Source organism: Mustela lutreola, chromosome 18 (assembly GCF_030435805.1).
Source record: "Mustela lutreola isolate mMusLut2 chromosome 18, mMusLut2.pri, whole genome shotgun sequence".
Taxonomy (NCBI): Eukaryota; Metazoa; Chordata; class Mammalia; order Carnivora; family Mustelidae; genus Mustela; species Mustela lutreola.
This window is the reverse complement of record NC_081307.1, coordinates 18,587,942-18,602,307: the sequence shown is the minus strand read 5'-3', so window position 1 is coordinate 18,602,307 and position 14,366 is coordinate 18,587,942. Positions and strand designations below refer to the sequence as shown.

Sequence of the window (14,366 nt, the reverse complement as noted above, 5' to 3'; positions counted from 1 at the left end):
GTAGCTTAAAAATAAAATGGAGGTGGCAGGAAAAGTCTTTTTCATTAAATTAAATTGGAATTCATTAAAATTAAGGATTTCTACATACTAAAAGCCACCAGTAAGGGAGTAAAAATGCAAGCCGCGGACTTGAAGCCAGAGAAGATATTCAGAATGCATATAATCTGACTTGTAGCCAGAATATATAAAGAATTCCTTAAAACCATCTACTACCCAAAGCAACCTACACATTCAATGCAATCTCCATCAAAATACCAATGGGATTTTTCACAGAACTAGAACAAACAATCTTAACATTAGTATGGAAACACAAAACACCCTGAATAGCCAAAGCAATCTTGAAAAAGAAAAGCAAAGCTGGAGGCATCACCATTCTGGACTTCAAGTTATAATACAAAGCTGGAGTGATCAAAACAGTAAGGAAAAAAAAATTAAACAAGACAAAACTAGAGAGGGAGAAAAACCATAGGAGACTCTTAACCTTAGGAAACAAACTGAGGGTTGCTGGGGGAGGGTAGAGGGATGGTGTAACTGGGTGATGGAAACTGAGGAAGGTACATGATGTAATGAGCACTGGATGTTATAGGAGACTGATGAGTCATTGAACTCTACCTCTGAGACAATTAATACATTATATATGAATTAATTTAAATTAAAAAAATTTTAAAAACCAGTATAGTACTGGAGCAAAAATAGACACATAGATCAATGGAACAGAATGGAAAGCCCACAAATAAACCCACAATTATATGGTCAATTAATCTCTGAAAAAACAGGAAAGAATATCCAAAGGGAACATTACAATCTCTTCAACAAATAGTGTTGGGGAAACTGGATACCAACATGTAGAAGAATGAAACTGGACCACTTCCTTGTAACACACACCCAAATAAATTCAAAATAGCTTAAAGACCTAAACGTGAGACATGAAACCATTAAAAACCCTAGAAGAAAGCATAGGCAGTAATTTCTGACATTGGCCATAGGAACATTTTCCCACATATGTCTCCTGAGGCAAGGGAAACAAAAGCAAAAACAAACTATTGGGACTTCAAGATAAAAAGCTTCTGCACAGCAAAGGAAACAATCAACCATACTAAAAGGCAACCTACAGAATGGGAGAAGATATCTGCAAATGACATATCCAATAAACTGTTAGTATCCAGAATAGATAAAGAACTTATATAAACTCAACACCCAAAAAACAAACAATCCAATTACAAAATGGGCAGAAGACATAAACAGACATTTCTCCAAAGAAGACATAGATGGCCAGCAGACACATGAAAAGAGGTTATTATCAATACCATCAGGGAAATGCAAATTAAAACTATAATGAGCTATCACCTCACACCTGTCAGAATGCACAAAATCAACACCACAAGAAACAACAGGTGTTGGTGAGGATATGGAGAAAAAGTGCGCTGCTGGTGGGAATGCAAACTGGTATGGCCACTATGGAAAACAGTATGGAGGTTCCTCACAAAGTTAAAAAGAGAACTACCCAGGGTGCCTGGGTGGCTCAGTGGGTTAAGCCTCTGCCTTTGGCTCAGGTCATGATCTCAGGGTCCTGGGATCAAGCCCTGCATTGGGCTCTCTGCTCAGCAGGGAACCTGCTTCTCTCCCTCTCCCTCTCTCTCTCTCTCTGCTTGTCTCTGCCCACTTGTGATCTCTGTCTGTCCAATAAATAAAGTCTTTAAAAAAAAAAAAAGGAACTACCCTACAATCTAGCAATCACACTACTGGGCATGTAGCCAAAGAACACAAATACACTGAATCAAAGGGATACATGCATTCCTGTTTACAGCAGCATTATTTACAATAACCAAATTATGGAAGAAGCTGAAGTGTCCACTGAATGATGAATGGATAAGAAGATTGGGGGGGTGGTGTCTATATCTATATACATGTATATACACAATGTAACATTAAACAGCCATAAAAAAGAATGAAATCTTGCCATCTGCGACAACATGGATAGAGCTAGAGTGTATAATGCCAAGTGAAATAAGTTAGTCAAAGAAAGACAAATATCATACGATTTCACTCATATGTGGAATTTAAGAAACAAAACAAATGAACAAAGGGGAAAACAGAGAGAGGGACAAATCAAAAAACAGACTCTTAACAAACGGATAGTTACCAAAGGGGAGGTGGGTGATTTATGGAGTGCACTTGTGATGAACACCAGGTGACGTATGTATGGAACTGCTGAATCACTACATCATACACCTGAAACTATATAACACTATGTTAACTAAGTGGAATTAAAAGAAAAACTTAAAAAAAAAAGAATGTTTTAAAACCAATGAAAATGGGCAAAGACTGTAACAAACATTTCAACTGTAGGAGGAAGGAAGGAAAGAGAGACAGACTATCTTTTTTAATCATTTTTCTAAAGAAGCAAAAACAACCAAAACGCTAACCACTGAAAGAAAAGGTCAATAGTCGTACAATCTTACAGTTATCAAGAAAAGGCAAATGACACAATAATGGGATTCCACACACTCAACAAAGTGGCTCAAATGAAAAACACTGATGCTAGCAGGTAGAGACGTATTAAGGAGAGGAAAGTAAAACTCTTGTACTATTTGTCAGTGGATACAATTACTTTGGAAAACTGCTTGGCAGAATCTACAAGGCTCAAACACAGCTACCCTATAATCCAATATATCCAACAGAAATGAGTGAACATGTCCATCAAAGACAGATACAAGAATATTCATAACTGTTTTATTCTTGATATCCAAAGTCTAGAAAACACCCAAACATTCTATTTATACAGTAGCATACAACCTCTAGATAGGTACTCTAGATAGATAGATTTCAGTACTCTAGATAACTATAAGAAACCTGACACAACCGTTCACACTGTGTACAGAGGGTCAAGAAGGCAGAACTCATGTATGGTGAAGTCAGAATAAGCAGTTAACTTGGGGATTTGGTACTATCTGTGAGATGGCATGATGGAGCATTCTGGATTGCTAGAATTTCCTTGTCTTGACCTGAGTTGTGATTAGATGAATTCATGCATTTTAAAAGTTTTATTGAACTGTATACTTAAGATCTATGCACTTTACTGTATGTAGACCATACCTCAATAGAAAATTTTTAAAGTGCTTTATTAAATCTTACAAAGGCTGCAAAGTGAACTTTACCTAAAGGTATCTCAGTAACAGCTGCGATCCCCTTCATTTCCTCCTCAAATGGACCAGGAAAGTTGCCAAGTAGGCCAGGCTGGAAAACAAATAAATTATCAAACATTCGACCTAAAGGGTTGCTTTGAGATTTGGTTCTTTTACATATAATATGTTCTAGATGCTCCTTCCATGAGAAGTAATAAAAGTCATTATAAAGCACTTTTTTTTTTTTAAGATTTTATTTATGTATTTGACAGACAGAGATCACAAGTAGGCAGAGAGGCAGAGAGAGAGAGAGGAGGAAGCAGGCTCTGCTGAAGAGAGAGCCTGATGTAGGGCTCGATCCCAGGACCCTGGGATCATTACTTGAGCCTAAGGCAGAGGCTTTAATCCACTGAGCCACCCAGGTGCCCCTATAAAGCACTTTTATATCCTATATTTCTAAGAGACTCTTTCTAGACTCAATATTGGGCCCCTCGTTCTTTAACTATCGCTTTTATTCCCTTAAACTCAACTGTTCTCAGGTATTATGCCAAGACCTATGACTTTTTTCCTGCCTTGTATTTTACCCCGTTCTCCACAAAAAAGAGATAACTGGCAATAACTGCATTTGGATGACTAACATGGCCCACAAACACTTCATAAGTACCGTACCCTTATCTCCACCCAAACTCACCCTCTCACCTTGGCAATGCATCCTAATCACTACACTTCCTATCCACACTGTCTTCTATTCATTCACAAAACCTGTCTTGGTGAATGGGCTTCCCGGGCTAGATGCATTATCACAGTTTGTTAGCAAACAAAGGACACAGGAGCAAAATCCCAGCCGGCACATATTTTTATTCTCAAAGGCAACTTTCCACTAAAAGTGAAATTACAATTTAAGCTCACAGCCTCTCGCTAATAAAGTGCTTAAAATCCGCAAGTCTCATTTGTCACCAACTTGGTGTTTATATCATGTGATATTCCACTCCTTAGGAATTCAAAGCATTACACAAGTGGAATATTCCTGCCTATGTAACAAACAAAGATGACTTACTGAACATGTATTAACCACTTAATCATATTCAGGCACTGTGCTTTATATACAGTATTTCCCTTAATTCTCACAGTGAACATATAAAATACGTGTTATTATTAGTGTGTTCTCCCTGATGAGAAACCTGACATTTCACAGCTTAAGAAATGTGTGAAAGGATATAGTTATTACGGGACTGATCCAGCCTTAAAGTCCAATGATTAAGGGAAAAGAACCCAATGTTGTCTGAATGCAATCCTGGACATGTACCATCCTGCTGGCATGCAGAGGAGGGGAATGGGAGGGCCTCCTGTCTGTTGTTCCTGTGAACCTTTGTATGTGGGGGAGGTCTGGTTAGTAAACATGAAGGGGTCACTTAATCAAAGACTCTGAAAGCATGAGTATGTGGGAGAACAGAGTTGGCGGCTGGCAGGTGCAAGTGTCTCAGGGATGATAAGCATAGAGCATCCAGTCTCTAGGACTCCATGATGCTTAACTAGTAGGGCAGATTTGGTGATACCCAGAGGCATTTTTGGTTTTCAAAAATGAAGGGGTACACCCTGTGGGTGGAGGCTAGAGATGTTGCTAAACACCCAACAATGCACAGACAGTCCCCACAACAAAATATTATCCAATCCCAAATGTCCTAAGTGCTGAAACATTTGCCCTAGGCCCTTGGTGGTCTTCCCAATCCTTTGTACCCTGCAGAACATACAGGGTCCCAAAGCAAGGACCAAAACAGGGTGATAAGGATCTCTCGGAAGCAATAAGGGCCAGGCCCTAGATTTTCCATTGGTCCCACCTATATTAAAAAGAAGCTGAAGGGGGCGCCTGGGTGGCTCAGTGGGTTAAGCCGCTGCCTTTGGCTCAGGTCATGATCTCAGGGTCCTGGGATCGAGTCTCGCTCGGGCTCTCTGCTCTGCGGGGAGCTCTCTGCCTGCCTCTCTGCCTACTTGTGATCTCTCTGTGTCAAATAAATAAATAAAATCTTAAAAAAAATAAAAGAAGCTGAAGAAATGGAGTCTTCCTGCATGACCAAGAGGAAAATGAGCTGATTTGGCAAATACACTGCTAGAAGATACACTCAACTCAAGTGAGTTTCAATGGTCACAGCTACTGAGGGCCTCCCTAAAGAGCAGAGCCAGGCTGAATATGTCATTTGGTCATATGTAGAAAAATCTCTGGGTGTCCTGAGCTATAGAGGCAAAGTACTTCAAATAAAACAACAACAACAACAAAAAGCAAAAAACCCACACACAACCCAAATTTTCAATAGTGAACTTGCAAATACAAGTACAATTAACGATGAGTGGGGTTAGGAGTGCACACCTCCTGTATAGCTGAAAGTCCCCGTATAATGTTTGACTCTCCCAAAACCACTAATAGTTTACTGCTGACCAGAAAGCTTACTGATAATATCAACAGTTAATTAACACACATTTTCTATGTTATATATATATATGTATTTTAACCTGTATTCTTACATTTTAAAAAGCTAGAGAAAAGAAAATCTTAAAAAAAATCATAAGGAAAAGAAAATACATTTCATTTATGGTACTTTGCTGTATTTATAAGAAAACTAATCCATGTATGGGTGGACCTTCCCAATTTAAACCTGTGCTGTTCAAGGGTCAATTGTATGTCTAAGGGGAAGGGCATACCATGCTCCCAGATAAACACATATGTGTCCACTGTTGTCTAAGTAGTCCATACTTAAAATTAAGGGGCAGTTAATTGCCAAAATTTGTCATGCTATTTTGTGTCCTATTATTTATACATTACCAAACCCCAGAATTTTAAGTCTCTCTAAGTTTTGATAGTTGTCTAGAATAAATGAAAACTTGTCGAAACTCCTTAGAAGAAGTTGTCAATTTATGCCTTTAATACCAGAGCCTTTTCTGAACTCTGTGTGTATATGTGGATATGTGTATGTTTAAAATTTATTGTGGGAAATAATATTTCTTACCAACTTTTGATCCACTATCTGCATAATTTTTCCACTTGGCACAAATGCATTTACTAGATCCTTCAGGGAATTCACTATAATTCTTAGCTGAAAAATAAATAAATTGTTTAATTAATAAGAGACATAAAAAATGTTGACTACTTAAGATTAATATTGGTAATATGAAAACACAAAGACCTTTTGATTTATCCATATATAGAGAGAGTGCTATTTGAAAATATTTTCATCTAATCTATACACACAATGCATCTTTAACAGGCTATTTTATTAATTAATTAGAAAAAGATGATAGAAACAAAGGCAAAGGTGAGTAAAAAGACCAGGAAGCTATAGAAAAATGGCATCATTTCTTCTATTATTGTTAACAGGAGAAAAATATCAAAATTATATCCTTAAAGTACTTGGTGTGTAATTTCATGAAATGCTCTTTTAAAAATGCAATATATTCAGTAATGTCAGAAATAGAAGATTTAACAATCAGCATACCGCTGGTGCCTTGTCAACCATCAATTCATGCCATCTTTTGTAGGGCGGTAAGTCAAGATTTATGGTGTACCATGGAACTGGACCCCTATAGCTGTAATGAGAGGCATGGAACCATAAAATGAAAAAAGCAGATTTTTGACGGGAGTTAGATAGTTACATTGAGATAGGTATGTTAGAGGCATATTCTTAACAATAACATAGAAGCTAGTACTCAAACCATGGTTTGCACAAAAGCTCATTTTCCCAGCTAGTGTTTCTGCCCTATGTTGTATACACAATCACAAACAATTTCAGAAATCTTAGAATAGAGTTATACATTCTGGAAGATTAAAGTGAACTGAAGATAAATGAAAGAATTTTGGCTCAGAGCCACATGTCATCTGAATCTCAGTGCTAGAAAATATCTGCCTTTTGTGCCCTCCTAGATCTCTGCAGAGACTTAGTCTAGGCTTTGGGCACTTCTCTGATTGGTTTCCCAGTCTCAGAATTCCCTGTTAGACAGTCACACTACTGCCAAATCATTGTCTTAGCACTGGCTTCTGTACAGTTGCCTTTTAAGCTTCCAGAAGTGGCAACATGTATTAGCTTCCCATGACTGGCTTCAGAAACCTTCAGTACTCACTCAGCCATGAGACTCTTCCTGCCATGCATTCTTCTGTAGTCAGTAAACACCCAAGAACTGTTCCAATCATATGCATTTACTACTCTTCAACTGAGAAATAGCAGGTTCTACTCTGAGGATATAGCAACGTCCACTCCTTTATCCTTGGAGCTTATTTCTGGTAGATGAATGCTACCACCTTTCTCCCTACAGAAACATTATCTTCCAGATCTTCTTACTATGCCTCTAAGGGTGTGCCATTCAGTGATTTATCAGCTTAGAGGTATGCCTAAAAACAGCCAGAATGTGCACCATTATTTTTCTGCTCCAGAGAAACATAAGGTACATGCTGGTGTGAGCTACAGTAACTGATATCTATATTAAAGACTTTGATACTTAATTCCTAGAAAAAAGCTTAACATAAAAAATTAATTCAGCTTCTAACTGGTCATAATTTCATAAGCAACATTCGGTCCCACAATTAAAAAAAAAAATCTTGTTCATCCCATTACAGGTAGGTGCTACCAGTGGTCTCCCCCACTGCCAGCAAGCACCCAGATTTCCATGTCTAGGAGTGATGGTAAAGTAGTGGCCACTGGAGCTGTGGACATTGGTGGTACTGCCCTAAGACAGGTTTTCTGAATTCCCATCAGCTGCTCTTCCCCTTAGAATATCAACATAACCCAAATCTATATCCACCCTGATTCTTCTTTAGGTAGGCTCAAGGATTCCAAAGAAGAAATGGGGAAGAGATAAACTCAGTACAGCAGAGGATTAGATTAAGTGGGCATGGGGAGACCCCCAAATCTCTCTCTAATAACACCTCCACCTTTGAAAGAACTGTGAAACTGATTAACAAAATCATTTTAATAACTAAAGCTTAACCATGATCCCACATTTTACTTCTCATTAAACATTTTTCTAAAATATCTCCATATTTAACATCTGTACCTAGTTTCCTAGAAAAATAAACATGTACCTTACTGAGGGCAGTAAAGATTACACGAAACACACAAAAAATACTCAGCAGTATCGGTATTCAATCAATAGTCATGACTATAGAATATTTTCCCACTTTACTGCAAACAATAAACATCATTAAATCATGTTTGAGACTTAGCATCTGCTGTGCCCAGGTCATCACAGGCACTATGAAGAACTGTCTGAACCCACCTGGCTCCACAGGTGGCTCAGAAACTAGTCCATGTGACACAACACACGAACACGCAAATAAGAAGGCAGTTGCTACGCGCCAGGGAGCAGTAGAAAATAAATGCTAATGGGATCTGGTTGGATTCAGGGGTGCTCTAGCTGTCAGTCCCTTGATCTCCAGCCCTAATGTAACTGGTCAGGCTGGATAAACAGGTATTTCTCTCCTCCCTCACAGATGCCCATGCATACCTCCAGAATCGATGTACTCAATCAAAAATAATGTAGAGGAGGATTCTGTTGTCATTCGAAGGTATATGAATACCACACTCCCCTCTCATATCCCAAGGCACAGTTATAGTTCAGAGGAAAGGAGCAGAGCAGAATGGAAGATTTTTCTGCAGAGAACAGGCTAGGGAAGTAGGAAGGAATCCAGGGGAGATACCAGGACAAAAATATTTACATTGTAGGGGCACCTGGGTGGCTCAGTGGGTTAAAGCCTCTGCCTTCAGCTCAGGTCATGATCTCAGGGTCCTGGGATCGAGCCCCACATCAGGCTCTCTGCTCACCGGGGAGCCTGCTCCCTCCTATCTCTCTGCCTGCCTCTCTGCCTACTTGTGATCTGTCAAATAAATAAATAAAATCTTTAAAAAAAATTTACATTGTATAGATAGATAAATATGGGAAAAATGTGTTTATTTCTACATGTGGGTTTTGTACCCGTCTTTATACACGTGTATACACATACATACACTCAGTAGCCTGGAACCAGTTCAAAGCCCAAGGAGGGAAGATTTGCAGGATAATCAGTTCATAGACACACGTAAGGTGGACATGAAAGGGAGTAGGAAAAAAAAGTCTTTAACATGGAAGATGTTCCTTATGTGTTAAATGAATTGGGGCAGTGACACCAATCAAGAGATGCATGTAATCAATAAGGCACTGAAGAGCAAGATGTTGCCAGTGTTGACACAAAGGAAGACCTCCAGAGAGCAAGCCAAGGGCTGGAAAGCACACTGGCTTTAGAAGAACATAGGAACTGATTACTCCTAAATTACTTCCTGTCAAATATTTGCCTTTTTCCACAGAAAAGTGAGTAAATCAAAAGAATTTTGTGTATTACAGTGGCACTGTATCTGGGGCAGAGGCTATTACATAATTTAGGCAAGTGTGTACAATATATATAATTGGCATGTTACAAAAATCAAGAATGTCATCTTGATACTGCTGGTTTCTGAAAATTAATAAAAGTAAATGCCGTTTAGTCTGGAGTCGGGGGCGGCAGGATAGCTGTCAGGCCCAACTGCAGATTCAACAGGAAGAAAGCTGCCTTTCAAGCTGATACTACCCTTAACTACTACTTTACTACCACCCCCCACCCCCCCACCCCCCCAAGGGGAAGAAAGGTTGCCCTGACAACAGCTCGGCCAATAAGAAGCCACTATTCTTCCAACTCCCAGTTCACTCCACTGGACTTATTTTAACAGCCTTTTCAACTTCCCCTTTTTCCTCTAGAAAACATCGTTCCTCTCCTTTGTTCTGCAGACTTCCCTAAGGTTTTGCCCTAGGTTGCTTGTCCCTCACTATAATTCTCTGCTATTTCTGAATAAACCTATATTCGCTGGTAAAATAACTGGCAGATTTACGTTTAAGGTTAACATTACTTGGTGATCAGAAGTGATCAGAAAGTGGGAGCTTTCTCTAAAGCTCCCAACGACTCCAAGGCTGGTGAGCAAACAGGTGAGGATTAACCACAGAGCCACCTTCTTTCTTGACAATCCTTGGGCTGGAGGGTAAGTTTTCCCTCAGATTCAAGCTCCACTCTCTTTTTGAGCGCTCTCCAGGCTTTATTTGGGATCCGTCTTAAGGCCTTGTTTGTGTGTGTGTTTCTTTTTTTAATCTGAGAGTACTTACTGAGTCCTTTACAAAATCAGACCGTTTCTGTTATAACTGTACTGACTCCTGTATAGACTGTTGTGAACTGACTCATTTTGGGATTGGACTGTGCCCGCTGGATATGCACTAGTTTTTGGTATGACTCCAATTTGGAACTGGATTGTTCCTACTGGAACGATACTGGCCTTTGGCCTAATGCCTTCTGGAAACAGGCTGTTCCTGTTGAAACTGTGCTACTTAGCATTTTTTCTCTTTACCCTAGAGAAAAATTTCTAAGAAATGGGATCTCAGTCATCAAAATGCTTCGAGGGTACTCGGCCCCTCCTAGGACCCCAGCTGTTCTATGTTTCAAAACTGCATATGCATTTATAACTAAAGAGACTGAGTTAACCAGAAGTAACTAGAACTTCAATGCCCATTATGGGGAACTTTGGATCTCCCCAAACTTGGTTTACCCAAAAGTAAATTAGAAAGCACAGCCACTAAAAAACAAAAAAACCTAAATGGGATGCCTGTTTTAGATGGTACCTTGAGGCTTCTGAATCCCTTCACGATTTTGAGTTTGCCTCTTTGTAAGATACTATTTCTAAATTAACTGACAAGACAAGTGAAAGAAGTCAAATAGCTTCAGAGACCTTTTCTTCCCCCTCTACCTTTGTTTCCTGACACCTGGCAGGTGCTACTTTCATTTTTTTACATTGCTGAACTTCCTTTTCCCTCTGAAGTACTCCCTGCTCCTTCTCCTGAACCTGCTAAAACCTGCCCCTTTGAAGCTGAGCCTTCCGATGATCTATAGAAATGCCAAGTTTCTTATGCTCCTGTACTAAGGGAACTTAGTCATGAAGAGTTTTCTGAAGTGACTGGTGACCTCTCCCCCACCCCACAAGCTTTAGAATTTACCCTAGTTATTCAAATTTACCATTCTAGTTCTCAGATTTATATCCATTAATCCACATGCTTACTTGCAAAGGCCAGACCAAAAACTGGATGAAACTAGTCCACTAGGAACATCCTGAAGGACACATAGAGAAACAGACTCCTAACTTTTGGTAAGACACTAGAACACTCACAAGGAATATCCGCTGGGCAGTTACAGCAGCTTTCCCTAAGCATGTCGATGGGAACAAAAATTCAGGCTTGTGCACAAAAGCCTGAAGAATCTCTTCATAACTACTATAATTGACTCCGAATTGTTTTTAAAGAAGGTACTGGTTTTCCTTTAAATGCTGAATCCACCAGGTAATATTTAACTCTGTACTCATCAATGACCCAAACTAGGATGTTTCTCCTTGAGTCTTTTTTTTTTTTTTTTTTTAAGATTTTATTTATCTGGGGAATGGGAAGAGAGGGAGAGTGCACGCATGAGCAGGGCCAAGGACAGAGGGAGATACAGAGTCCCTGCTGAGCAGGGAGCCAAATCAATTCATGACTTGATCCCAGACCCTGGGATCATGACCTGAGCTGAAGGCAGATGCTTAACAGACTAAGCCACCCAGGCGCCCCCTCCTTGAATCTTTTAAGAGGACCAGGATGAAATGGAAAACCATTTCAGCTTGCTTGTGTCCTAGATGGGTCACCTAAAGGACTGCTAAAATTCTCAAGTTCCAACTTGGGCGAATAAGGCTTAAACCAAAAACCTTCCAGTTTGTGCTATTACTGCAAAGAGCCAGGGCATTACTAAAAAGCTGGGACAAACTTAAGTGCTCTAGGTGCTGTCTAACCATCTAATTCCCAAACACAAGGCCCTGAGGAGCTACAGGTGCTCATCCCAACCCTCCCTCTTCAGTGACCTACAGAAACCACTTTCCAGACTGGGGAAAAAAAAAAAAAAAATCTATGTCTGTATCAACACTAGAGCTACACTCTCCATGCTTAATCCTACTGCTTTAAAGCAGCCTCTACCTCAGAGCACTACACAAGCTCAAGTAGCTAAGGTGAGGTGAAAGGGGGGGTGAGGTGAAGCGGGGGGGTGCGGGGAGGTGGGAGAAGAGGGAGGTAATCTCTCATAAACCTCAACAGGTTCCTATCTCTGAACCTATTCCCTTTTGTCAAGCCTATTGAGAGACATGCATCCTTTTTTTCCCTCTGCGTTCCTCCATCTCTATTCATTTACTGGGCCAAGATTTCTCACAGAACTATCATGCCAGAATGGCCTTCTCCCCAAAGGGGAAATGATTCTAGAATTTGTTAACAGTAATCAAAAGAGCGAACCAAGGGGATTAAATGACCTTCCACATCTTTCATCGGCTCCATCTCTGACTACAGCTGCATCTAGGAACACTGATTATTTGCTCCTACTGGATCAACTACCAACTCCTTAACAGGCAAAATCCTCAACTAATACTGGCACAATTCCAAGTGCACCTCCCCAACAAGATTCAAAGAGATCCCTCAAAACCTCTCTGCAGAATTAATCAATACTCCATAAATAAAGAAGGCCCTGGAGGCATCAAGCCCATAATAGAAGATTACAAGGCTCAGGGCTCACTATCCCCTGTACTAGTCCCTGTAATACCTCTATTTTATCGGTAAGAAAACCCAATGGCCAAACGGAGGTCTGTCCCAGACCTAAGAACAGTTAATACTACTGTTTCCCCTTGGTATCCTGTTGTTTCCAACCTTCATATGCTACTGATATCCATTCCTACTGAAAGCAAATTTTTCAGAATTTAACTACACAGAACATTTTTAGTACGCTCACTGATGAGAACAGCCAGTATCTTTTTGCCTTCACTTGGGAAGAACAGCAATACAACTGGATGGTAATATTTATCCCTAGGGTTTCACAGAGTCCTCCTTACTTTTCACAAGCCTTAAAAGCTGATTTGGATGATAGAAAGTTTTGGGAAGGCTCTACTTTCTTAAAATATTAGATGACTTGCTTCTCTATCACCCTTCTCAAACTTCTTTACAGGAGACAACAACCATCTATTAAAATTTGTAGGCTTAAAGGGAAATAAAGTCTCCAAAGTGAGAAAAAAAATAGCAGTTTGCTCAAATTCAAGTTTGATACTTAGGGCATCTGATCTTCAAACAAGAACTACATTCAGATCCAGATGATACCCTATATGATTGTTGACATGACTTTTTGGCCCCTCATGACAATTTGTATGAAACTCTTCTACCAAGGCAAGCTTTTTCATGACTTCCTGAAAGTTCTTATTTAAAGGATGTACGTGGTACATACTGAATGGGGTATGCCATCACAACTTCCTTTTGACATCACTGAAGCAGCACCTTGACCTTTGGCTATTTCTACCCAATAGGATGAAATATATGCCCTTGCTCAAACTTGTCCCTTCACCAAGGCTAAAACCACAGACATTTATACCAATAGTCAGTATACCTTTGGGGCAATTCCTCACTTTGGAATATAATAGAAACAACGAGATGTCCTTACCCACAATGAGGATAAGATTAGAAACGGCTCTTATGTCCAAAATGTACTAGATGTCATACTTTTGTCAGCTGCTCTACTAATAAGGTTCTTCGGCATACCAGACTTGACTCACTTCCTGTGGGCCAAATAAAACCATCTCATAATACCTTTGGTATTTCAACCAAAAATGCTGTTCTTAAGGAGACCAAGAGAAAAACCTCTATCACAGTCCAAAGGGACGTTCTCCCAGATGATTATTTAGAAAAACTGACGACAGATGCCCAACAACGGACTCTAGAGAGGGAAAAACGACACTGAAAATCTAGTAATTGTTGTCTTGATAAAAAGAGACTCTGGTTTGGACCAAATATCAGTCTGGCCCTACCAGAAATTCTAAAGCTCCCACCACTCAAATGCATTAAACCACTGGACTACTAACAAAGTGTTAGTATGTACCTGTACTGTATGTTTACAAATGTACTCTGTGTGCTCTTGGCTATATCCACTATTCTGCTTCCATTGTCTCTTGAAGCAGAGACTTCCAGGAGGCATATATGACTCCATGTTTGCCTCCACAGGGAAAACCTTTCTTCTACATTGCAATCAGTGCCAATAAATATTTCAGTTAGCTACTTTCAGGTCTAGAGTCCTAGTTTAGAGCCATCATACAATTTGGAGTTCTGTTACTTCTTCCGTTCTGTATAATTATTTTAAGTTTTGTATTTTGC

General features: G+C 39.7%; 1 protein-coding gene across 4 annotated transcripts in view; it reads right to left on the bottom strand.

The window, feature by feature from the left end:
• ASAH1 (N-acylsphingosine amidohydrolase 1) overlaps positions 1-14,366 on the bottom strand; it is a 46,955-nt gene that overhangs the window by 11,427 nt on the left and 21,162 nt on the right. For 3 of the 4 annotated variants that reach the window (XM_059156189.1, XM_059156190.1, XM_059156191.1), the window contains exons 3-5: positions 6,614-6,704; positions 6,128-6,214; positions 3,159-3,237 (exon numbers count right to left, since the gene is read on the bottom strand). In XM_059156189.1, coding sequence (XP_059012172.1) covers positions 3,159-3,237; positions 6,128-6,214; positions 6,614-6,704 — 257 coding nt within the window. Of the gene's footprint in view, positions 1-3,158; positions 3,238-6,127; positions 6,215-6,613; positions 6,705-13,659; positions 13,775-14,366 lie in introns of all 4 variants that reach the window. The other variant, XM_059156192.1, reaches the window with a different exon arrangement.